The sequence below is a fragment of the Hevea brasiliensis genome, chromosome 15, assembly GCF_030052815.1.
Source record: "Hevea brasiliensis isolate MT/VB/25A 57/8 chromosome 15, ASM3005281v1, whole genome shotgun sequence".
Lineage (NCBI taxonomy): Eukaryota > Viridiplantae > Streptophyta > Magnoliopsida > Malpighiales > Euphorbiaceae > Hevea > Hevea brasiliensis.
The window spans coordinates 64,342,342-64,370,116 of NC_079507.1; the positions used below are offsets into that span (position 1 = coordinate 64,342,342).

The 27,775-nt window shown below is 34.3% G+C and overlaps 1 protein-coding gene across 4 annotated transcripts; it reads right to left on the reverse strand.

Moving 5' to 3' along the window:
- Positions 1 to 7,499: 7,499 nt before the first annotated feature.
- Positions 7,500 to 23,191, reverse strand: LOC110644175 (protein SEEDLING PLASTID DEVELOPMENT 1). 4 transcript variants are annotated; one of them, XM_021796840.2, is made up of 11 exons: positions 22,617 to 23,186; positions 21,973 to 22,187; positions 20,686 to 20,836; positions 20,238 to 20,429; positions 19,247 to 19,409; positions 18,875 to 19,107; positions 10,058 to 10,234; positions 9,840 to 9,962; positions 9,206 to 9,492; positions 7,931 to 8,005; positions 7,500 to 7,856 (listed from the first exon to the last, which is right to left on the reverse strand). In XM_021796840.2, the coding sequence occupies exons 1-10, from the start codon at positions 23,148 to 23,150 to the stop codon at positions 7,978 to 7,980; spliced, it is 2,103 nt and encodes a 700-aa protein (XP_021652532.2). In that variant the 5' UTR covers positions 23,151 to 23,186; the 3' UTR covers positions 7,500 to 7,856; positions 7,931 to 7,977. The 4 variants fall into 4 exon arrangements, with proteins under 4 accessions (XP_021652532.2, XP_021652531.2, XP_021652533.2 ...); XM_021796839.2 differs by having other exon boundaries at positions 7,500 to 8,005; XM_021796841.2 differs by having other exon boundaries at positions 7,500 to 8,029; positions 22,617 to 23,185.
- Between the last annotated feature and the right edge of the window lie 4,584 nt (positions 23,192 to 27,775).

Sequence of the window (27,775 nt, forward strand, 5' to 3'; positions counted from 1 at the left end):
GATACAGCTTGAGAGACACTCGTTGAGACCCAGTCCTTTATGGATAAGTCGGGGCAAGCACGACTTGAGAGATACTCGCTGGCCCCCGCATTTGATTTATTAAGTGAAAGTCCAGCTTAAGAGATACTCGCTGGCAGAGGTTGGATTAAGAGAGTTGTATAGGGGATCAACTCCCATATATGTACCATTTGAACAGTGTTGGGTGTGTGAGTGCTCCAAATTACCTTTTTACTGTTATGATGTGATTTGTATGAAATTTATAATGATGTTCCATTCCATTTCTTCGGATGCATTAGTTTTAGATAACTATAAAAATTATGGTTAAAATTAGTATTTTACTCTCTGAGTCGAACGCTCACTCCTGTTTATCTTTTTTTTTTTTTCAGGCTATAGGAAGATTACTTGTGGTGACTAACCCGCTCTTCTTCTTCGCAGGTCAATTAGTAGTATCTAATGTATTTTGTATAATTAAGTTAAATTTTAAACTCCGCATGTGTTAGGAGTATTTTAATTAATTTGGATCTGTAATATCTTCTTCTTCGCAGGTCAATTAGTAGTATCTAATGTATTTTATATAATTAAGTTAAATTTTAAACTCCGCATGTGTTAGGAATATTTTAATTAATTTGGATCTGTAATATAATATGGTGTTGAATTTGTAAGAATATTAATTGCATGCATGATTGGATTGGATGAGGAAGCTGAGCTCCCATTGGATTTTTATGAATTTATGAGCATGTGGAGGATAAACTGAGCTTCCCAAATTATTATATATTGTGTCTATAGGTCGGGCTAGTAAAAAATTTCCCGTTGAATGGTCCAATTTATGACCAAACTCTGTCCGATTGAATTCTTAAAATTGAGCCCAAATGGGCCTTAGAATTGGATTGAGGAATAATTAGGCTTACTACAGGTCTCGGGAGCTTTAGGCTGGCTCAGGTCCTAGTGCCGGTCCGGTCCAAAGATTGGGTCATAATAATTATTTAGTTTAGTGATATCACAGTTAATATAATTAGGCGAACATGTTTTTTACAAAGAGATAATTCTCAGTTTCTCACCCATTAAATTGGTTAAGTAGAAGAGGTGTTCAACTAGAAAAATATATCAATGTAATAGTCAAGTCGCCAATATTTAAAGTAAAATAATTAATCTCCTTTTAAATGTGGCTAAAATTAATTAAAAATAAATTTATATATTCAATTTTGAATTGTTTCAAGCAATTGAATTCAAATGAAATCAAATGAACTTATTGATTTATCTTTTTATTAAAAAAAATTATAGCTGTATATATTTATTTAAATTAATTCATAATTAATTTAATTATTAAATTTTCTTTTAATAAAATTTTAAATTAAATAAAAATATAATAATATTTTATTAAAATAAAGTTACATAATTACATATGTGATCAATTAATGAATGATTATTTAATGAAGAAAGAGATATTTGATAATAATATTATAATTCTTGATTTTTTTTAAGGTTAATATCTAATTATAAGATATGGATATTATATTTTATATAGTTTTTAACAGTATATTATAATTTAGTTTTATATATTAATCTCGAAAAAATAAATTTTTAATCCTTCACTTTTATTAATCCATTATTCCAAATGAGTGTGGTACAATCTCTTCACCTTAAAAAAATTAAATGAAACCCCATAACCTAAAAAGAATTAGATAAAAACACAGAAGAAGTTGAATGTTTTTTAATTAATTGTTAACAGTATAAAAAAGTAATAATAGCTAATTACTGATCACACTCCTGTGCAAGACTTGATTGAACCCACCTAATTGATAACACTCATAAAGATGCACATTTTATTTACTTAATTAATTAATTAATGAGGTTGCATTGCCTTTCTACTATAGATCAAGATAAGGGTTAATATAAGTTTATGGATTAAATATATGATTATAAATATGCATGTAATTATAAGATCAAATAATACCTTATCACTCATTGTAGTAGGTCAAGAGGGATGAGTTAGCAAAATATTATTTATAAAAAAATAAACTTTAGTGGGTCAAGAGGGATGAGTTAGCAATTATTAATTTTCATCCATATCCAAATTATACCTTGATTAGTAAATTATTATCTTCCCACATCATCATCACCTTAATTAGCATTTAATTAAGGTTTAAAGGATCAAATTTCGGAACAACATCATCATAGTTTGAATATAAAATTTTAAAAATGATTATATATTTTAAATATTCAGTTGTAAATTTAATTAAAAAATGTTTTATTCATTAATCCTATAATTATAAGATAATTAGTGGGTTAACAAAAAGAAATGGGATCCCCATCACCCATTGACTTATTTTGAAGTCACTAATTAAACAATTACTATTTCATGCTTTGAAGCACTAAAGTGAAGTTAATTAAGGAGTTAAGGAGAAGGGCAAAAAAAAAAAAGTAGTCAAAAGGGCTATTAAGACATTAAATTAGAGGTCACCAATGGTCAATGAGTCAGTGGCCATAGTGCAAGATTCACCCAGCCACTGATCACATGTCAGCCTTGTCGTATGCGCTTCCAGTTGATGACATGTGTGGTTACTATTGGTCTGTTACCGACATCTTTGATTGGTGGACTTTATCTTTTATTTTTTTTAAGTGAAAGTTTTTCTTTTTTTTTTTTTTTTAATTATATATAGAGTAGATAAATTATTATCAGTTCTTTATAGTTTATCAAAATTAATTATTTAATTTTATTATTTTAAATTTAATTAAAAATATTTTTATATTTTGAAAAATTAAATTTTATGAAATATAATAACATAATTAATTAAAATTAAATAACTAATTTTGATAAATTATAAAAAAAAAAACTTGATAATAATTTACCCTAAAAATTTTAGCAAACTAAATGTAAATTTCTTTGAGGTGAAAATTGAAATGGGCTAATGCCTAATCCTTTGTTCATTTAATTGATTAATCTTGATTGGTTTTTTTAAGTTTGGCAGTTATCCCAAAAAAAAAAAAAAGAATATATATATTAAAAAATAAATTAAAAAAAAAAATAGTGCAAACCTCCTTTTGTTAATTACACTAGACAACAAGGGGAAAAGGCTTCATCTTTTGCTTTGGTATATCCTAATAAATAAGTCATCCAATACACAGTGAAATCCATTTGATCGCTCACCTAATATATAGAAAACAAAAATCTATAAAAGGATAATATAATATATTTTCATAAATATAGCTCTTTTTATATAACCCAAGCTTATTATATATATATAACCTTAATTATCTCGTCCAAAAAATTTTCTGTTTATGAAATAATAACATAAATAGACCATCATTCAATTAATAAAGAGATTACACATGGTTAAAAAATCTAAAATATATTGAAACCTCAAATTAATAAAATTTCTAAATCCTTAATAAAAAAAATATTTATTTTATGATGAAAAAGGAATGTGGTTATTTTATATTGTGTAGTCTGTTAATTATTGTTTTCTGTTATTATGTCTCTATTGAATAAAAAAAAGTTTAATACTTATTTATATATATATAGACAAACCACCTTTATCTTTTTGTGAGACCAAACAGTAAAGAATTGAGGAAGAGGGAAGAGATAGGGGATTGGCTAGGGCATGCACAGAAATGGTCGACAATTTTAATTAAATTGATAAGATTCATTAATGGTGGGTGGGTTGTTACAATTTCTAATAACGCTTAAAGTGGAGGACAACCCAGAAGTGCATGAACAAGTAAAAGAACAAATAAAAAAGATTTTTGTGGAGTCTCAGGGATTGAGAAATGTTTGAAAAAAAAAAAAAAAGTCCAATTTCAATCATAAGCTTGAATTCGCCAGGGAAAGTAAATATGAGAGAGTGTGAGTGTGACCTCTCTCTCTCTCTCTCTCTCTATATATATATATATATATATGTTTTACTGAGGAATTTCATTCCTTGATTATTCGATTTCAAGAAGATATGGGTAGGCTAGAAAATAAGGATATTCTTTTCTTAGAATTGAAGGTTAACTCATGTAATATTGGTGATTTTCTGATTCAGATTGGCGGCCAAAAGCATCCACTTGTCAATATTCTGTAAAGTTTATTTCCTTTATGCCAATGTCGGCATTCAGTTTTCACATTACCCCCCAAAAAAAAAAATCCCTTATTATATTTTTACACCATAGTTTGAGATAATGATTTTTGAGTTGTTTATATTCTATGAATTAAAAAAAAAATACATACATATATATATTAAGAGATAACAACAGAAAAATTCTGAGATTCATTAATATTTTTTTTAATATATTTTATATAACTGAAACATATTCTTGAAATTCATTGGAGAATTTTGAGATATCAGATACCACAGACCCTAATGAGATATCATTAAAATAAAATTAAGGAATAAGAGAACCTTCTTTTTATTAGCTTTAGATTTGAAAGAAAAAAAAAAGAAAGAAAGAGAAAAACATGTGTCACTGTGTTTTATCTTTCTTATACTTATGAATATAGGTTTTTTTTTTTTTTTTCCTTTTTCATATTAAAATGAAGGAAATGGTGATCACAAGCATGAGATGCCTATATATACATGAGAAGCCCTGAAGCTATCAAAATGCGTATACGTGCAGTCTTAAAACGAAGACAAGACAACAGAAACGACAATGGGGAATAATAATCTGATGAGTTTTTTGTTATGTCTAGTCCTGGTTTTGCTTTCATTTTCAAGGGTCGAAAATCGTCCAATCCACCACTTCTCACACCAAAGGAGGATTACTCGTTCATTGATAGAAACTGCCAAAGAGGTGTTGGACGAAAGCATTAGGAGGCAAGAGATGATTGGAGGTTTCAACGAGTCTTTTAGGGTCAGTCCTGGAGGCCCTGATCCCCACCATCACTAGCTAATAATCTCTCTATCTATCAACAGAGGTCTATCAGTCCATCTTCTTCTTCTCCGGCTCCCCTCTTCCAGTTCGATGCCGATATCTTCCCTAGCTAGACATTACTAAACTATTTGCATCCATGTACGTAGTTGGCATTGCCCTTGCATTCATGTAAAATGAAAAAAAAAGTTAGTGTCGTTATTTCTATTTTTATCTTTTAGGAGCAATAATTCAGTAAGTCTGTGCGCCTAATCTCACCAACCATTGAATAATGGGTGGAGTCCGCTAAATAGGAACTCTGTTTGCCTTCATATATGTATTTTGGATTGCGATTGATGGAGATAGCTTTGGTTTTGTTGTAAGTGCTAAATGTTTAGTAGCTACCAACTGCAACTTTTCTTTACAGTCATGGGAAGATAAAAGTATATATTATGTAATAATAATTGCTTTGTACTGCTACTAAAAGGTCTTAACCTAGCTAGTTAGTTTATCCCTACATTTTTTTCTTTAGAGCAAAGCTGACCTTCCTTTTCTTTTGCAAGCAAGTCAATCATTTGTTTATACATTTAATTTTAAGCAAACCCATAAATTGATGCTCAATTAGTTATAATAAGTTGAAAAAACAATTGGGAATATGCTTATTGAAAAAGAAAAAAAAAACAATATATTGGGAATATGACAAATTTGTGCTTCAGAAGTGTGATTCACCCATTAGACTCCTAAATATATATGAAGAACAACACGCTATTGGAAACTGTTGGTTTGGCTGTATGCGAGATTATTATTATTATCATATGGGATGAAAGTTTGCTCTATTTGGTATGCTTATTTTGGATATTTCAAATTATGTTCTTTAGTGTTATGATAATATTGATTTAATATCAATTTGAATTAAAAAAAATAATTTATTTATAGTTAGGAGTATTCTTAACATTAGCATATGGAAATTAGATCACCTCTTCAAGCGATTACAAAGGATACACTCTCCTTCATTGGCTTAGTACATTTAAAATAAATAATTATAAAACATTTTTAGTAAAATTAGGAACGGCAACGGATTGAGGATAGGGATCACTCTTCTCATTCTTGCCTCACAAGATATCGGGCCGGAGCAAGAACTTCAACACTAGAAACAAGACGAAGGGGAAAGGTTTTTTGGTGAGAATTTTTTTTTTAATTTTAATTTATTATTATTATATAATTTAAATTTATTTATTAAAAAAATAAATTATAAGTTAAAAATATAAATTTTAAATATAATCTTAATAATATAAATATATATTTTGTTAAAATTATAATATTCAGGAAATTAAGGAAATTTGAAGTGGGGAGACCATCTCTCCATCTCCACTTTGAACAATATCAAAGATGGGGTTGAAAAAATTTTATCAATTGCGGGATGGGTTAGATTAAGTTTAGAAACAATTGCCATCCCTAAGCAAAATTAATTTTGATTGATAATAAAGGAAACTTTCATTATTACAAAATAAATGAATGTATAAATTGTGACTTTCATCCAACAGAATCAGTTGAGATGGTTTTATATACATTAGTCACTCTAGGCGAGAAAGAAAATAGAATTAGTCACAAGAGTCAAAATAAACAAACGTATTCTAACTGAATTCCTTAAGATTCATCTTATCGATTGGATTAACCAATAAATAACATTAATTTAGGATGCTTGATCATAACTGAAATTAATTTATATGTATAAATTAATAGCTTATAAATCACAAGCAGTCCACTAAGATTTAAGGGATGAGGATCAAATATTTCAGAATAAAATGTTGGTTTTGTTGAATGATTAATATGCCTTTCGGCTGGTGATAATGTCTTATCTTTTCAATTTTGCTTAATATTAATATAAAAAGCAAGGTTGTTGAGTTCAAGTGGGCCCTAAATAGAAGCAAAAAGTCCTATACTTAGCGTTCCATTCTCATTTAGGGACAAAAGAGAATAGGAAAAAGAAGAGAGATTGACATGGGACTTAGATTATCAAAAGCTAATGCCAGCATGTGAAAAGGGCTATAAAATGTGGATTAGCTCACAAGTGCTTTATGGAGGGATTATTATCTAATCAAGATCAAGACAAGAAGTGGGCTTTATGTGGCTGCTCCTTTTAGGTAGTATCCAGCCTCCGTGTCGGTTTTGTCGACCCACTAAACTCACTACTTTAAAAAAAAAAAAAAAAAATTGCACGTGCTCTTTCTTCAATCTTCAAGACACATTGGTCTCAAACCATAGGGCGAAATGCTTTCTTTTACCAAAGATGATAGATAAGTACAGCCCCAGTCTTAATGGACCACAGGCTCAAAGAAAAGTATCAAACGTGTGAACAACAAATGACCAGTGATTGAGTTTTCTTTTGGCCACTAATCCATTTCATTATCTTCCAGTTAATGCTCATAATAGTGCTATGTATAATGTCAATCTGCATCCTTGATAAATTCTTAGGTATTCTAGTCTGCCATATCATCTATACAATAAATCAATAATAATATCATGCCATGTTAATACAATTATGGGCAAACTTTTCCTTTAATTATTTTCCCTAAACCCAATTTCAAATACATGAAGTAAACTCAAGGAGACAAATTTACAATGATCATGTTTAATTAGCAAGGTAACAAGGAATCAATGGTAGTTAGAACTTTATCAGACATACATGGAACTAACACGAACTCCTTCCCCTGTACGAGTTATGCATCCCACGTAATTGTAAGAAGAGGGAGCATGAGTTAGTCCTATTTCATAATTTTCAGAACTTTCAAGAACGTTCTTAACACAGGTCAATCTTGTGAACAAACTCCTGTCACAACTAAAAAAAATGTTGAATCCAAACTATTGTACAGATACTGCATACAGTGCAAGTAACTTGCATCAAGTTACTCTCGATGTAACATTAGTTCTCTTCATAACAAATCCCAAACAAATGGGATCGCCATAGACATCAGTCAACAAAAGACAAGCAACTCATGCACAATTTGAGGCATCCGAAATGCCTGTCACTGGAATAATTGCGGCGTTCAAAACTAAAGGCAAAAGTACTGTAGGTCGGTAGTAGAGGACAAGACGAGAATACCTTTCTTTATGGTTGTCAAGATAATATAAACCAAGTTTGTTAGGTCCTCAGCAAAGGATAAGGGAATTGAACGGACTGCATTGAAATCCAATGAATTAACTGCTATTTCAATAATGCAATAGGTTAATTCAGGACAATGATACAAACCAAACAATTATCTATATAAAATTACTTCGCGAAAAATCATGGACACAAAATGATCATTATAAAATGGGGCTTACCAAAATATATCTGCAACACTACAAGCAAAAAAGCCATAAAGCATTTGCAATTTTAGGTCACTAGTTGATGAAAAGATGAGAGAATGACTCAGAATGACTCAGTATTGTTAGGTCACAAGTGAAGACAACATGAGGTGATGTCTTCCACAACATTTAGGTCATATCCATAGAAAACCAATGAAAACAAGTGTGATAGTTAGGCAACTAGCTCAGGACAAGGTTAAATTTTAAAAGATGACTATAAGACCAATCAGGTTTATATGTAGTCAGTGTGCATCTCAAACGAGGATTTCCTAAATACATGAGGATTTCCTAAATACAAAGTAACACTATAAGCAAATGGAAACAAAACAATAGCAGTTTTAGTTTTAGGCAAGATGAGAGTGATGAATGCTTAATTATTTAATTAAGTCATGCAGCAAAAACCAATGAATAAAAATACAGTTATAGATTCAAGTTTATTAGCTCACAGATTAGGATGATGACAGAAAGCCTTTCATGATCATGCTCATTGAAAGCCAACGAAAGCAAATGCTGAAATGCAAGTTGTAAATTCAAGTTATTAGGTCACTATTTGAGAAGAAAATGAGATGGTTTCTTTCATTATTTGCCACCACCATGTTCCATTACCATCATCTTTCCCTTCCATTTGTAAACATAACAGCAAACATAAGATTGAACTCTACAGAACATAAGATCACAGATTTTATGGATGATGTAAAAGATGCTCAATTACTCATACGGTTATCATAACAGGTTATTTTGCTCATATATGTAACTTAAAAGGATTTTGTACTCTTTTCATTCGCATCAATATGCTGATAACTGTAAATTCACATTATTCTAGAAATGATGTAAAAACTATACACAGAGGCCAGGGACCAGTATTATGCAAAACCAAGAAAAGATACCCCCGTACATGAAAGACAACTATAAGAGCGTAGCAATGTTTCAAATACAGCATAATCGAGAGTATTGTACAACATACACACAACTATTTGACTGTGGAGGAAAAAGGGTCAGTAGTTGGGACTAGTCAGGGAGGAGAGGTAACCTGTCCACAATGAGGGGTGATCCATTTAATTCACCAATGGTACCACGGAAATCATCAAGCCTGCTATCTGCACCAACTGATTCACTAGACTTCCTACCTTCATCCAAACTAGCCTGATATGGAAGGATACAGAGACGTACATCTGGCTCTCTACCAATTTTTTCTGACTGTAGTTGGTATTTTTGGATGAAATCCATTTGAAGTAAAATAATATGTGATGGCCTTGGGAGTAGCTCCACAGTTTCTCCTTTTGGGATTACCACCTGCTCAATGGCTATCCTTGCCTCCTGCAAGAATAAAGCACTTCATGGAGCTGAACAGCAAACATGTTGATTGAACTTAAGCACAGTAGTTAAGCTATCAAACAAGCCAACACATAGGATGGATTTGTTCTCAAGGCATATTTCACGTCAACTAGTTTCAGTTTTGGGTTCAAGATACAGTCGTGATATTATTTTTACTCACATCCTGTAAGCAGTGCACTAGCCTAATCTTTGCTTATTTGCAGAGATCAATAAAGACTATAGGACACAGGCAGAATGGTTAATGCTCTTCAGCCGCATTATAAATAGATTAAAAAGGTAAACCAAAATCAAGGGGAAAAATAAACTGAAAAAAGAAATTCAATTCTTACTTCTAGGGCATCAGTCTTCTCTAATGATTTTGCATTTTCTTCTGATCTGGAATCCTTCAATCCATTAGCACAATCGCTAGCCAACGCCTTGATGACCTTTGTTATCTGCACCAATGAGCTTGTCTACAGGGAGTTTGGGAGGGGAGAACAATTCATGGTTAATTGATGATAAGCAACAACTTCTGAGACTTATCACATATGGTACCACAGATATTAACCTTTATCACATATATGGGAATGTCATGAGATTTAGCAGCAGCCTGAATCCCTGAGTTCTTCTTGAGCTTGGACTGCAAGGCAAGCAGAGCATCTGCCTCGCTTATATTATCAGTTAATTGAAGTGCAGTATCCATTTTCAACTGATTGATCGCTTGAATCACACTCACCTCCAGTATCTAGAATAACTTCTCATTCAGTAAGTTCCGTTCCAGTATTTTCTTAACATGCATTACTATCACAGGTGCCAACAATAAACATTAAATAAACTTCAACTTAAAAGAAAAATACGGTTACATATTTTAATATAAAAAGCAGTCACAATCTTGTGGAAGAAAAACTTCAGAGATGGTTACTAGAATCTTAACTAGCTGATGTAAAGTGTCGACACCATATTTTGACCGATCCCCGAAATCAATAGACTTTGAAATCGATCCCCAACACCAAGTCACCATGTCGCTCAATTCATTACCGATCTCTCTTCAAAGAGATCAAACCAATGCCAAGTCTCCATATCGTTCGACCTCAGTTCTAATCTCTCAAACCAATTATTAAGTCACCTTGCCGGTCAATCACATTTTCGATCTCTCGTCAAAGGAAATCAAACCAGCATTAGGTCTTCGTGCCATCCAGTCTTTTTTCCGATCTCCCTTTTATAAATATTATGAAAAATCGTTTAATAAAGTTAAGGTTTCAGTCCGGCTTAATGGTGCTTCCGATCTTAAGTGTTCAAATCAGGTTTCCAATTTTAATAATTTTAAGTTCCGTTCGGTGTTGGTTCTCAGCTTAGGCCGATCTCATGCTTACAATGTTTTTCCGACCTCTCATACATAGATTAATAATCGCTTTCAAGTTTGATGTTTTAAAATGTTCAAACAATCAGGCGCTTGTACAACTTAGATACTTTCCGATCTCATCAAGTCATTGAACAAAAGAGAGAATTTCATTTCATTTCAAAGTAAAAAAATAAAAGTCATTCGGCCGGAGGATCACCCCCAACCTGTTCTACATTTCGCTCACCCTCTCTATCTCCCTCAGCTTCCTCCTTGCTCTCCTCTTCGTCTTGAGGAGCCAGGTCCACCATCCAGGAGAAGTTCTCCTCAAGATAACGCCTCTTGAGCTCGGCCAAAAGGTCGTCGTGGGCGTTAACGTAAGCACCGGCCTCCCTCGTCACTGCCTCTTCTTCTTTCGCTCTAAGTTCTTTAGTGAGGCGAGCGACGTCAGCAGTTCGGAGCGCCCGAGCTTCTTCGAGTTCATGAGCCTACTCGGCCAATTTATCCTCATAGGATTTCATCCGACCCTCAATTTCAGCTATATAGTCCTGGGCGGATGAAAGTTGAGCTCGGGCGGAAGCTGCATCCTGGACCGCCTTCAGGATCTCTTGCATCAGATAATGAGCCTTTTCCCTGATTATATGTTGGTTTACCAAGCTCTTCATGCTCAAGCTCATCGTCTGGGCGAGGAGATTGTCGATTTTGCCCTGGGTCAGCCTGTGCCGATCCTCCTGGAGGCATATGGAAGCTCCCAGAACCTTTGCCAAACCCAGATTCTCCCGAACAGATCGGTTCTTCTCCAGAGAGTGAATGAGGACCTGGGCGCCGCGGGAAAGGGTCCTCGTAGTAGGTTGGGAAGGACCCCCTTCCGCACTCGAAGCAACTGGTGGAGGTGGTGGCTTTTCTTGTCGAGGAGGAGACTGAGATATCTCTATTTCAGGGACCGGTTGTCCCGAGGGTCGGGACGAGCCACCCGGCACCTCTCTTGAATCATGCCTTGGCGTCTGCGATACCTAGGCGCGCTTCATTTCCCGCACTTTTCTGGAGACCTCCCTCTTCCGCTTTCGGCTCTCTTTGGAAGCCTTGCTGCCCGCCATACCTGCACAAAAAAAAGTCAGTGAGTTCGCTAAGGCCCAGAGATCAGAGATATAGAAAGTACCAGGGCCGAGGTCAGAGAGCTGAAGCCCGTATTCTTTGCCGGTAACCAGCCGCATCATCCAATGGTGCAGTTCGGCTATCACCGCATCTAAGCAGGAGAACTTCTGAGTGGCCGCCTGATCCTTTAGCTCCATTACCATGGCGCCCTTATCCCTACTCAAGGCGACATGCTTCGGAAGTGGCGGGACCATATTTTGCCAGCTTTAGGGGAAACCTTCGAAATCGTTCGGAATCTTGCTCTTCAACATGAAGAAGCGATTTTTCCAATTCTTCAGTGAGGAGGGTAGATCGGTAAAGAGCCCACAGTGCGATTTTGCTTGAAAGAACCAGTACTCATCGTCCTTTCGACAAGTGAGCCTATGCAACTCAGCAAACACCTTCGCTATAGGATCGAGTCCCTTAACTCGGCAGAGGCCCCTGAAGGCCAACAGGATCCGCCATGAGTTCGGATGTACTTGGGCCACCGAGACATGGTGAAATTTCAGGACGTCCTTGAAGAAGTCGTCAAGGGGAAACCGAAGCCCGGCTTTTAATTGCTCTTCGTACACCATGATCGCATCATTTTCCTTGAAAGAGTGATCGGCTCTGAGATCGCTATGGCATCTGATAAGCTCAAAGGAGTCTGTTCGAAAGTTGTATTCTTGACTAATGGATTGCAGATCGGTCTCCTAGAGGACCGACGGCAACTCGTCCACCGGGAGATTCTCTCTACCCGAGGAAGATGTCTGCCTTGATTGAGTTGCTCGACCACGAACTAAAGCGGAAGTCGTAAGAGGCTCAGATCGCCCACCTGGTCTGACCACTTCAACTTCATCCGATGATCACGAGACATGGACGGAATGGGGGCTCGCCGCTCTCTGACCCTCGACGCTGCTCATTTTCAAAGAAATGGAAGAAGTTTAACTAAGAGAAAGGTCAAAACCCTTACCGGAATGCGATCGGTGTCGGAAGAACTTGAAGAAATGACAGAATTTTGGAATCGCTCTCGGAGTGCTGAAAATAACATAAAGGAGCAACTGACTGACCCTTCCCCCATTTATACTTGTCTGAGCATTCAATGCTCACAGTGTCCCAAGCAGCGCATCGGTTAGCGGAATTCACCCACTTTTCTGACACGTCGCAGGAACATTCCAGAAACTCCATAAATAAAAAAGAGGAAATCGGCTGGTTAAAGATCGGCAGATTAAGGCAGATGTTCGGAGTTACAGATCGGCTATGGGTGATTCAGTTAGGAACCAGATCGGATATGCACATTAGAGATCGGAAAATAACCAATGCAATAATTAAATGACAACTGTCAAATAAAATTTTATTTCATTTCCAAAAGGTCAGATTACATCATTTGGGCTATCTCAAGAGATCGGATTACATCATTAAGAACCTTTAAAGGTCAGATTACATCATTTGGGCGATCTCTAGAGATCGGTAGTACATCCTACCTAGCAGGGACCTATGTCAAAGCCTAGTCTCGTGGCTGAATCAAAAGATGTGTTTGATCAGAAAGCCAGCCATGGACATCTAATAGATGTACAGCTCAGATGGAGTGACTATGACTCTCATGATAATGAGAGGAGTCATCATCGATGTCATCAACCAGAACCAAGCCGCAGTCGGGATGCCCGATGTCTTGAGGAGCCAAATGAACTTCAAAGGGCGGTCACCGATGTTAAGAGGAAAATTAGCAATCTTCTCGCCCAAAATCGGTTCACCGATTATATCGGTAGACCGACTTGAGATTGGTACGATCGATATTCTCGATCTTGATCGGTAAATTAGTCCGGTTCTCTCACTGTCATCAGATGTGATTATCATGATTTTCTGATCACCGGGGTCGTAAATTTTCAATCGGCGAGCTAAAAGAATAGTCGGAAAAAGATCAAAAGCAGTCACCATAGCCAGAATGTTATCGGAGAAACTGGAACAGAAGAAGAGCAAAATGGAAGGAGAAGAAATGGAATGTGGGAGAAATTCCCCCGCTGAAGCATATATATAGGGGGTTTGGGCATTTATTACTAGCGGAAATCGAAGCGGATGCAATGGTAACCGAAGGATTAAATGCTTTGACTGAGGCAGATCGAATAGAAGGAGAGGTTTTAGAACGGGAGAGATCGGGAGAGAGGCCCGATATGAGAGATCGGAAAAGGAGTCACAATAGAGAGATCTGAAGGAAAGGAGAGCAAAAAGACTTCCAACAACTGTCGTCATAATCATAGCCGAGATAGTTAAAGCGTTGCAGGCGAGATTAAATCTCCACCGCACGCCTCATTTGCAGAATCGCCCACATTGCTGACAGGCCCCAGAACATGTCATGGCAGTCTTGTACATCTCGATCTCCATCATTGATCTTACTTGTAAGGACAAACCCGGAGTCCTTGGATAAAAAAGAAGACGACAGGACCAGCGCCTTTTATTCCCAGCCTTCGGATCTGCCTTGACAAGAAGATCTTGAGCCGTTGGATTGGAAAAGAGAAAGGACAAATATTCTGAATGGGATCTCAGCCGTCCATTCTGATTCTCTTCAATTCTCAGGCATCAGATCATGTCCTTTTAAATCCAAACCTTCCATCTCCCTAAAAGAGATCCTGACCCTTCATTAGGAGCACCCGTTCCCTATAAATACCGGCATGCAATACTGTTGACAGAGGGACGAAAAAAAGGGGTGGTGATTGTAGTGGAAAGGCTCTGAAACTTGATTCAGTCTTGCTACTCTGCTATTTTTAAGCTTTCAAAATAGAGAAACTTCAGAAACCAGTTTTCTAAAGTATTTCCATTGAAGGAGTATTGGACGCTGAAACTCTTCATTTTCAGTTTGTTCACTATTCTGCGACACCATCTCTCAGTTTCAGTTTTGTCTTCACCACCTTAATATCGACCTCTTATTTTCCAAGCTCAATCTCATTCCAACCCGATTACTGCCACTTCAGCTCAACTGCATTCTAACTTGGTATTCATTATTTCAAAGAGAGCATTAGTCCCCAGACCATTAGCTCGCAGCTCTACAATATTTATGGCTCCACAGTTAGTTCAATAGACTCGATCCCCCACAAGTAAGTGTCTAGACCGTTGCGTTATCAAATGCTCGCTTTTTATTTTCTTCGTTTTCATGTTCGTAATTTTCATTGAGTTCAGTTATGTTAAAGAGCCCCGCGTAGATAGTTATTCTCTTGAGTTTACCTTTTATTCATCAGTTCATGTTATTTATTTGTTCTTAGCAATTATTACCTTCAAATATAGGTGTTCTGGTTACGGGTAACGTATAGGTAGTTTAATAAAATGTTGGTAGCTGTATCTTAACACGAGAGTTTCTTTAAAATAATAAAAGTTTGGATAATAAATCGGAGGAAAAATTATGAAGTCGAACCACTAAACAAGCTCAGGAGATAACCTGGTATAGTGGGGATCGAGGTAAGATCGGATCCCAGACTAGTAAACGAAAGAGATCGACATTGCCTCCCAAAGAGTACTGGTAAGGCGATCACAAAGGAGATCGGTAAAAATTCAGTCTGGTATCCCCTCCCTAGTTATAAGGTATCAATGGGTTAAGAGAAGCCTCGTTCGGGTTCCTGGCGTCGCCGGATGCCAGAACCCTTAGTCTAAGGTTCTTACGATATACGATCGTAATTAAATTTTAAGAGGTCGGGGGAGAGTTCTTACCCGATCCTCATTCCAACAAAAACGAGAGATCGGAGGAGAGTTCTTATCCGAGATCCTTCATTAAAACTCTAAATTACATATTTAAAGAGATCGGAGGAGAGTTCTTATCCGATTCTCAACCAAAAAACTTTATTAAATATGTGGAGATCGGGGGAGAGTTCTTATCCGAGATTCCCCCTTTAGAATCTTAAACCGAATACTTTAAGAGGCCGGGCGAGAGTTCTTACCTGGTCCTCATTCAAATAAAACGCGGAGATTGGAAGAGAGTTCTTATCCGAGATCCTTCACCAAATTTTGAACCAAAAGAGATCAGGGGAGAGTTCTTACCTGATTCTCGCTTAAATTAAAACAGGGAGATCGGAGGAAAGTTCTTATCCGAAATCCCCCAACCCTTAATAAATATATCTAGAGATCGGGAGAAATTCCCTACCCGAGCTCTCTTAACGAAATTCAAACTAAATGACATGACTATAACACACAAGATAAATTCACTCAAACATTTACTCACTAAAGGGCCATCTCACGAACTTGTGTTCCTGGGCAACCCAAAATGAGTGAAATATCAAACATTCCTTTATTTTGCATAAAAGGATTAACATCATTATTATCCTAATCCCCTAATTACCCTTTTAATTCGTGAATGAGCATAAAATTAAATCCGTTTACCCTCATTTGAGGGACGAGGCGAGGTGCCTAACACCTTCCCCGCCCGTATATGGACCCCGAACCTAAAATCTCTGTTTTCGAAGTGGTTTCTTTTAATTAATTTTCACAAATGATTTTCTTTAATTTCCCTCAAATTAAAGTGGCGACTCCTCACTCTTTCTCACTTCGGTGAGTGTTCGTCCAGACGACCGCAAAATACCATGCGACATAAAGTTTAGGCCACCATTTTTCTATTACATTTAAGGTCATGACAATTATTAGTCGGCAAATAAATATAATCAAGTTCCTGAGAAAAATTTTAACAAGGATTAGCAAACCTTAAGACCATTGACAACTTAAAACCAAAATACATTAATCAAGTTGAGAATGGAGAAACTAAGAACCAACCACCCACCTAAAACAAAGGGAAAAGAGAAAATGGAAAATCGTACAAGCAGTGGAATAAAGACTTCTTTTAAAAATATATGGTTTGAGAAGAAAGACGATATTTTCTTGTGCTTTTTTAATTACAAATATTTAGATGGGGGGAAGGGGTGTGGTTTAAAAGGAAGCTTGAATATTCAATTGGAACATTGCACTTTCTCTTCCCTCCACTCCCACAAAGAGAGAGAGAGAGAGAGAGAGAGAGAGAGAGAGAGAGAGAGAGAGTAAAATGAAGAATCCTACACAACAATTGTCTACAGTACAGGGCGCAAAAATGTTTGACAAGAAAATTAAAGCAAACCCACACGGTCATCAATTACAACTCAACTCAACTCAACTCAACTCAACTAAGCCTTTATCCCAAAAATTTATTGGGATCGGCTATATGGATTCTCTTTCTCCACTCTAAACGATTTTGGGTTAAATTCTCGAAAATGTGTAATGCTTCTAGGTCATGTTGTACTATTCTTCTCCAAGTCAGTTTAGGTCTACCCCTTCATTTCGTTCTATCCTCTAACCCAATTTGCTCTACTTGTCTAACTGGAACCTTCGTATGTCTACGCTTCACATAACCAAATCACCTCAATCTCCCTTCTCTCAACTTATCCTCAATTGGCACCACTCCTACATTTTCTCTAATACTCTCATTACGGATTTTATCTAGTCTAGTATGGCCACTCATCCATCTTAATATTCTCATCTCTGCAACTCTTATCTTAGACACATACGACTCCTTCATTGTCCAACACTCACTACCATATAACATGGCCGGTCGTATGGCTGTACGGTAAAATTTTCCTTTCAACTTATTAGGAATCTTGTGATCACATAAAACTCCAGTGGCACGTCTCCACTTCAACCATCCGGCTTTAATCCTATGACTAATGTCCTCCTTACATTCCCCATCTACTTGAAGGATTGAGCCGAGATATTTAAAGTGATTCTTTGTTAATAAAAGATTCTCAAATCAACTAAGCTTGAGTTAACACTATGGTTTAATTCAATGAATTAAAAGTGTAGAATTCATTTATAAATGAAATTCTACGTAAAATTCATTGGTAAAAGAATTTTCATGTTTGAAAAGTACAACCTAATATATGGAATTCAATTGAATTCCACATAACATTTATTTGGAACAAATCTAGAATTAAATTTAATATAAAATTATATCCTAAAATACCCTTAACATAATGAGTTTATTTAGAAAAAAGATGCATTTCTAAGACATCAAAAAATAAATGAAGTGCAAGTCACTGTTATTACGTGTCCATCTTCAAAGTATAGCAAACAAAAGAGCCAAAACTTTACAGGAAAAAATTTGACAAAACTAAATAGGGAAGAGAAAGAAGAGGAAGAGAAGGAGGGTGAGAGAGACGCGCACACACACACAGATGAGATGGTGTGGCATTTTGGACTAAAAATTTTGGTTTTAATTTTGTAGAATTCATTTGGAAATTCCACCTATTTTGATAGAAATTGATTTAGTCATGTTGAATTCCACAACTGAAATCGTGGAATTGAAAGAAATAATTTTTCCGATTCCAAACATGAAAAATGAGGAATCCCAAATGAATTTCCCAAAATTTTGTGAAATTTATTTATTCCAAATAGGGTGTTAAACTAATTGGGATGTTAATAAAATCAAACTTAAAAAAAAAAAATCTTTTTGAGATTCAGCTGGCTATGCAGCCTCATTTAATTCTTGTGTTATAAAATTGCCTCAATAATATGGAACAATGAGGTAAATATCATACCTTTACATGCATCACCCAGCATTATTTGAAATCCTTGACCGTATTACATCTCTGATTGAAGGTTAAAGCAAAAAGATGATGACATTTATGTGTATGTCTGTAATGTTTTTCCTTTCACAAGACATCTCAGTTGAATGCTACTTTGTTAAGAGCTTTCTAAATCAAGAAAATATCTTAGATAATGCCAACAAGTACAAGAATTGCACTAAATTACCGTTTTTATTATTGTATGCTGGATATGCTACATTTTTATATGAGGTACTAATGAAATCTCATTCATTATTGAAAATATAACAGAAAAACAAGCAGAGCAGAGTAGCAGTTAGACTTCAGCATCAAATCCATAACTACAATAATAAATCAGTCAAATTCGAAGGTAATCATGTCTTACCCCATAAACATACAAGCGAATTGTTGTTTCATCTTCTAAAGAATTCTCGCCCTCATTTAGAGGAGATGCAGAAATGAACTCATTACTTGCAATCCTTTCATCTTTCATCTGGAGTTCTTCAAACAAAATCTCATCTTTCTTCTCAACAGATGTGTCAATAGAAGGTTCCATTTGTACCATATCCTTCAACCCCTGAGAATTCATCTTGCGAACTTCAACATTTGGTAAACGACCTTCAATAAAAAGGGGGACAGCAAACCAAGCAAAAGGAAAGATTAGAAAAACAAGACACCTCAACTCCTTCAAACAATATCTTGCAGTGAAACATGAAAAACAATGATTTTGTTTTACTAAATGAGAAGGTTAAGATACCTGAGAGAATGGCATCCACTGTTGCCTCTAGGCTACAATGAACTCGCAACTCATTCTTTGAAATTATCTCCACTGCACAACTAAATGTTGAAGGTCCTTTCCTCTCTAGCACTGTCTTCTGGACTCCTCTCCTATTTGCTTCTTCATCCCCCAGTGTCACACTCTAAAAGATGGTTGTAATGTATAAATGAAAAGAAGTGATTGCTTGCATGTCATATGATTCAAAATTTTAGAAATTATAGATGATCCCTGTGTTGGTAATTTTATGTTTGGAACACAAACTAGCTCATTTCTATTCCACAATTTCACTTCTATGGAATTCAGCATAATTAGGCCAATTTTCACTGGAAATGGAATTAGTAAAATTTCCAAATGAACTCCACAAACCTAAGGCAACTGAATTTTTTTTTGGACTAATTTTCCTTTGGCATCTCACATTCTTCCAAAGCAACAATACCTTTTTGGATCACTGAAGTAACTCCAGTGAGTTTATGGAAGTTGACAAGGATCACAACTCTTGTGGCCATAGACTCCAGATTTTATGATAAGGGGGTTCATCTGAGGATTGAGGACAGACTTTGGCTACTTATATCAGAGATTGATTTTGTCAAGATAGCCCATTTTGGATGCCCAAAATAGGTTTACAGGCACCCATACCACCATAGGTTTCTGGACACCATAAGTTGCATTATTGGCCAAAAATTTAGACAGAAAAGCTTATTATGTTAAGGTATCCAAAAACTATGGACTTCATGAATTCAATTCTAAAACTTGTTCCAAACATAAGCTACAAGGAATTAATTCAAATTCTATACTTTAGGTTGTAATGCTATCATTTCAAACATGACTATTTGTAAATGATAGTTTGTAAAGTTTGTTCTAGAAATAGTGTTAAGGTGAAGAAACTATAGGATATATATGTGATAAAATGGGGATGGCTAGGCTATCACAACAGCTATTTTATCAGTTAAAAAAAAAAATGGAACTTCACCTGTATTCCTCCGACAAGCATTTCTAGAGAAGGATTCACTATCAAATTTTCTATCGTAACTCCATGAGCAGTGGCTACTAATTGAATCCCACGTTGTGCAATTGTACTTGCAGCCATTGCTTCAAGTTTTGTCCCAATTTCATCTATGATTATCACTTGAGGCATGTGATTTTCAACTGCTTCTATTAATACCTGAATATAGAAAACTGTAAACATAAGCATTATGGAAAAATGTTTGAATAACAGATAGCATATAAATACAATCTTCAATTCTTCATATGATTAGTGTGTTTTATTGATCAACAACATATTATGAGGAAGAATAGTTTTGCTTCATAAACCATCAACAGTCTCAATTAATCAATTTTAGTTAATCAAACCTCATGTTATGAACATGGTCAAAATGGCTATTAGCAAAGAGAACATCAGAATACCTCCAGATCATTACCTTATGTTGCATATCTGAATTGGGCACTTGCATTCTGCGAGCATTACCTATACCTGAATGAGGTATATCACCATCCCCACCTATCTCATTGGAAGTGTCAACAATCATTACTCGTTTCTTGTAATCATTTGCAAGCATTCGAGCTATTTCCCTGCATCTTAGAATTTTAGGTCACCCTCAAGTTGGAAGGATGAGCCTAGGAGTAGCCAAGAACTACATTTAAAAAAAAAAAAATGGAAAAGAAATCAACAATCATCAAGCCCGAGTTGGACTGACTCTGGGTCTGTGCCATAGTTGGAGCCTTGGAGGGGTCTTATTTTCCCTGGGTTTTTTCATGCTCTTAGAAAGAGAAAACCATAAAACATTTTGCACTCCAGGCTGGGGCTATATAACGGTCACAAATGCAAAGATAGTCTAAGAAATCTTGGTAATATTGAAAAGGATGTAATTGAAAAATTAGTACTTGCTAGAACCATGAACAAGGTAGCAAGTAGAAAGTTCAAATCAAAACAGCAAAAAATCCAGCGAAACAAAAGATCCGGCTACAAAAAGGATTAAAGTCAAATTGCTCCAAAAGTAGTGCAATTTTATTTTAAATACAGTACAATCTTAACAAGATTTTACCCAAATTCATGAGATATGATTTTTTGTAAGACATGTCTATCCATAGTGAAGTTTCCCATTCCACAAATCCCTTTTTTTTTTTTTTTTTTTTTGGGGGGGGGGGGGGAATCGGAGGGTAAGAGAGGGGGAGGGGATAATTGACATTTCCTATGCACTCCCACTTTTCTTGAGACATTAAAAATCAGATGAGCACAAATAGAGTTGAGTTGCCCTCAAATATATCTGACCTGAAATGGCAAAGTTTGGGCGATCTACTGCACTAGGGCAGGCAAGTAGGTTCAAGCCAAATGCCTCTTCTAACAGAAAAAAGGTCTCATAAAGTGATGACTTTTTTTCTCAAGAAGAAAATTTTTTTTCCTTTATTTTACTGAAACTTCTCTTCTATCATTACAATTTCTTCTTTTATTAAAAAAATAATAAAAGGTGTCTAATATAATCCATATAGGATTCGAAATCCACTGGGAAACAATGGGCTGAAAACAGCTCTTTTCAACCAAACAATTAGATGCCCTAACAGGGTTATGAAACACTGACCTGATACCATAGCTAATTCTGTGCTCTTTTATTGTGCACCAATTCAATGCATAAAGAAACATCAAAAACCTTTAAAAGGTATAGTTCATGAAAGCCATATCATCTGTAATAAAACTATGAATGACTTGCCTGATAATTGTGGTCTTCCCCACCCCTGGAGGCCCAATAAGCAAAATAGAAGCCCCATCCTGAACCAAATCCCTCAGCAAACTAGCACTACCTGGTATTGCCCTACCAACACGACAAGTTAAACCAATAATTTGATGCTTCCGATTTCTGATGGCACTGATGCGGTGCAATGTCCGACTGATGCCTGCTCGATTGTCAATGGCAAAGTCACCAACCTGTAATATGACATTCTGGTAAGCATAAAATATAAAAATATAAAAATTCACCATTAACCAAAAATTCTATTTGACATGTTTGCGCATAAAAGAAGATAATGAGCTCAATTAAATCTCAAAATTTACACATATGAATATAAGCTCTATACTCCTACAATCTTTTACCGAAAAAGCATTAGATTGATTAGATGAACAGTATCACACACAATTTCAATGCTGTCCATCCAATATATATTTAAGGTTTTGCAAATTTCAAGTAGTATAGAAAAGGAAAGAGGTAAGCAGGGGGCAAAATCATTTTCTTGATAAACTTTTTAAGTTTTGTTGAATTTATCATTACACTACAGAATAGCCCTTTCTATACGCTAAATGATAAAGTTAAAACGCTTTCTAAAAAAGGCTTGGCAAGCAAGAACCAAAAATAAAAACCTGTGCAGTAGCGTGCTCAAGATCCTGTAGTGTAATCGGACAATCGGATAAAACAAAGTCCCCAGATGGGAACCTCGCGAGTGGCCTCCGACCCAAGTCCATAACCACCTCAACCAAGTCATGGAGCTCCGGGTGCTCGCTTACTCTACTTCTCATCTCTTCGGGCAACAGGGCCAGAAGTCGGCCCAATTCGACATCAAAATCATCATCAGGAGATGTAAAAGCAGAAGAATTAGAAAATGAAAAACACCCACAAAGTTTCTTGGTGACGACTTTTTGAAGAGAGGATTTTTGAGAGAAATGGAGTGCTTTAAACGGAAATTTAGACAGTGGAACTTGAAGTGGGAACTGGGTTAAGAGAGGTATCTGTGGAATTTGAAGCAGAGAAAAGCAGAGCATTTGAGTTTGGCGGGAAAGTAGCGTAGAAGTCGTTCTTTCTGTGACGAGACTCAGTTTCTGTACTTTCTCCCTGGCTGCTACGAGTTGAAAGAGGAGATCCCCACCCCCAAACATAAACAGAAAAATAAATAGCATCAAAGGGAAATTTTTTAGAAAATGGGATTTTTTGATTTTTTTTTTCAGCTTCTTTTATTTTTTTTTTTTAAAGCAATTTTGGTTGTGGCTATATTTTTTATATATATTTTTTATTGATAATTCATAAGATGTAAAGATCCTAATATTTTAATTAATAATCTACAAAATATATAGATTGAATAATGTTTTAATTATTCAGCATATTTGATTTAATTAATTAATATTTAGTGGGCGCTAAACAATTTAGTTAATATATAAATACTTACTCTAAATAGAAATATTCGCTCTTGGAATATTTTATTAGTCTATTATAATTTTAATGTGAACAATTTATTCATAATAAAACTAAAACAAATAATTTTAATATAATATATTAAATTACATAATAATAAGAGTTTATTGCAATATTATATATTTATATATATATATATATATATATATATATATATATATATATATATATATATATATATATAATTTGTGGATTCAACCGAGATGATCTTTAATTGGTTAATATATATATATATATATATATATATATATATATATATATATATATATATATATATATATAATTTGTGGATTCAACCTAGATGATCTTTAATTGGTTAAGGTGAGGAAGTCCATATTGTCAGTATGAAAGCCCAGATAGAAAATGGTCCAAACACGAAATTTAAATTGCGAAGAAGGCCTTTATCTTTAATGGACTTCAGGTTTTTTTTTTTTTTTTAAAAAAAGATTAAAGCTTGTGAGCATGTAAGCCTAAAAGAAAAAAAGCCCAACTCCACATCAAACAAGACAAACAACTGGATTTAATATTCTTTTTAATTTTTTTTATCATTTTTAATTTAATTATTATTAGAAAAAAAAAGCAAAAAACATATTTGCTTATTTATAGTTGACAACTTAAATAAACCAAACTAGGAAGAGGCTTAAACAACAAATATTTTATTTTTGGATGATTTATTAGAGATTTTTGTTTCATGCATTCTTGATGCATATTTTAGATAATAAAAATATTAAATTTTGATATTTTTAGAAATAAAAATTCTATAGAATCCCATGGCGATTGACTATAAAAATCTTAAAATTAATACTTCAAATTTACATTATATATTAATTTAATAGAAGCTCTATCATTTTAATTTTTTTAAGTTTTGGTTTTAAGTGTCATTCTTAATTCAGTTTTTGTTTCCATTCGATTTTAATTCAGTTTCGATTTTAATTAAATAAAATATATTTTTTATTTTTTATTTATAAAAATTTGATTAAATTTAAAATTAAATTATTTGACTTTAATTTAATTTAATATTAATTTTAATTAATTTCAATTCGATTTTATTTTATTGTAATTTGTAAATGATACACGACGAGATTTAAGTGGATGCTTTAAATAAAAAGGAAAAAAAAAATCTTAGACCACAATTATTTCTAGTCGGTGAGATGGACAAGCAGAAAATGAGAGATGTGCAATTGATGTTGCTTAATAAATCTTTTTTTTTTTATTTTTCTCTTGAAAAATATAGAATTTTAAAATTTGAATGTGGGGGGGGGGGGGGGGGGGGGGGGGTGTTAATTAATGGAAAGCAACTCAGAGAGGGTTAGGTAAGCACTGACCTCATTGGTTATAAAGTCTTGTAAAAGGGTTTCTCTTCCCACTATCAATTAATAATATGCCTTTCTTCTTAATTATCATTTATTACTTAAATGGTTTGCAAATTCTGCTATGTGCAATCAACTTTTTTTTTTTATTCATAAATTCATGATAATTACATATGAATAAAATAAGGACCAACAAAAGAATATAGTTAAATGGAAAATTAATAAATTATATAACACATAATAAAGAAGTATTATTATTTTAGATATTTTGTAAATTACACTTCAATCATTTTAAAACTAAAAATTGACATATATTAAAATTAAAGAAAAAATTATTATAAATTTCGCTTGATTGGGAATTCGTCTTCTTAGGCAAAATAAATGAATTAATGTTTATTTTTAACATTAATTATGTTGTCATGGACCCAAGTAAAATCATTGGAATTTAGTATGTCATGATATGACATGAAGGTATACCCTCTGACCTATATATATATAACATTAATGTTGCCCCTTATAATTATTTAAAGTATAGATAAAATGGGATTTCACCTTTTTTCTCACTTGAAAAATTATGTAAACTTGTGGATTCCAGGTTGTTAGGGTTTGGACAGACTCGTTGAGTTACAGAGATAGAAGAAAGGAAAAAATATCATAAGGCTGATGCTAAAAGAGAAGAGGTTATGCACAGGCAGCACATGACAATGACCAAGCACAAGACATTACTTGCATTTGCATATGCGCGTGTTTTGATTAATTTGTCACCCTTTCACTTCGAAAGATAGTTTGTGTAGTCATTTGAACAAGTGGGAACTTAGTGGTCAATTAATATGGACATTTGACAAGAAAATTCTTGAAGCTTTACACTTTCAAAGAAGAAGTTAAAATTACTCAGATTACACGCTACGCTACATAAATGAATTTGAGGAACGCCCCAGTCAACATCATGCAGACAACTTGAGTTTTCTGATTGTCAATTGCAGGATGCCCAGAAAGCTGGATATCATTCTAATTCATAATCACAAGAAAATAAGTCTTTCATGATTATTCACTATTTACTTTTCTAAAGTCCTTGTTTATCATGATAAACCATTATTATCAGAGTCAAATCGAATCACTAGTTCTATTGATGGATTCAACCATATATGACCTGTTACTGATACCAGCAAAAAGTGCAAAATAATAATATTAATAAAATCGTATTATCACATGTTGGACCCAGCAAGTTTCTTTTACTCTCACAAAGGAATTAGGTTACTCTCTCATTTTATATATATATATATACACAGGCAGCACATGACAATGACCAGGCACAAGACATCACTTGCATTTGCATATGTGCGTCTTTTGATTAATTTGCCACTCTTTCACTTGGAAAGATAGTTTGTGTGGTCATTTGAACAAGTGGGAACTTAGTGGTCAATTAATATGGAAAATTGACAAGAAAATTCTTGAAACTTTACACTGAGTTTTGGCAATTCAAAGAAGAAGTTAAAATCACTCAGATTACATGCTACGCTACATAAATGGATTCGAGGAATGCCCCAATCAACATCATGCAGACAACTTAAGTTTTCTGATTGTCAATTGCAAGATGCCCAGAGAGCTATCATTCTAATTTGTAATCACAAGAAAATAAGCCTTCACTGATTAATCAATATTTACTTTTCTAAGTCCTTGTTTATCATAATAAACCATTACTATCACAGTCAAATAGAATCACTAGTTCTACTGATGGATTCAACTATATATGACCTGTTACTGATATCAGCAAAAAGTGCAAAATAATAATAATAATAATAAAATCGTATTTTCACATGTTGGACCCAGCAAGTTTCTTTTACTCTCACAAAGGAATTAGGTTACTCTCTCATCATTTATATATATAGCTAGTTTACATGAACCTTGTAGAACTTGTTCATATCGATAATTTCAATGATTATTATCATCTACAACTATAAGATGGTTATAAATTTGTATACATATAATTTTTGCTTTTTTTGAAGGAATTGATAATATGATAGTAAATTATTAATTATATCCTAAACCCTTAATTTTTAAAATCAATAATTTAGATTATATGAATACAAATGCAAATTTCTTGGCTTTACTGATGCATCACGACCTCTACTGCTAAGATAGGACGATCAACTCCTCAGCTTTATTGTCTTTTTTTTTTATCCTTAATTTCCTTTTGTTTTTTCACGCTAAGAAAGAGGGATGTTATTTAGATAAAGATGCTATGATTTTTTCCTTCTTTCTTTATTGAAAAGGTGCTGATAGAGAGTTTCTGCTACATGTGTTTTCGTATGCTAAAAGGCCTACGTTGTTTTTGATTCAGTTGGGTTTGCTCTACCTTGTTGAGAGGGCGTCATTTGCTCTTGATGTTTTGCGCCACTGAGATCTCCTCTACATTGTGGCTAAAAGGATCATTTTGTTTAGTTTATGAGTGCTAAAGAGCTCTGTAGCAACACCTTCTTGAAGATGTAAAATTGAGCGTTGTCTCTAATAAGAAATTTAGAAGATCAACTTTGTTTTGTTGATTTGTTGCGTAGTGATGGGTGTCTATGTTAGCACCTTATATTTTTAATGATGGCATTGGTTTCGATCTCTGCTCAACATTTTTTATGGTTGGCAACCTTGGATGGTGCACGGCAATGTGGTTACTCTACTTCTCTCTTATCTGTAATCCTATAATTTAGGATTGGGGATGGGTTTATATTGTAGGTCGAATTTTAATTGGATTTTGATTGTTTGGAGTTGGGTTTGTTGCTAACCTCAATACGGGCGCCCCTTTCTCTCAGTTGTTCATCTAAGATGTAATTTAAAACAATATTGCATGTTGACAAAAAAAAAGTAGTAATCAATGTATTTATTAATTATGTATCTGTTATCAACCTTAGAATTGATTTCAAATGATATTATAAATTTTGTTTTGTAATGTAAATCATCTAATTAATCAGCTTTAATTTGCATTTTATGATTAAAATTGAAAAATATTATGGTCTATAAGAGCATGTAGA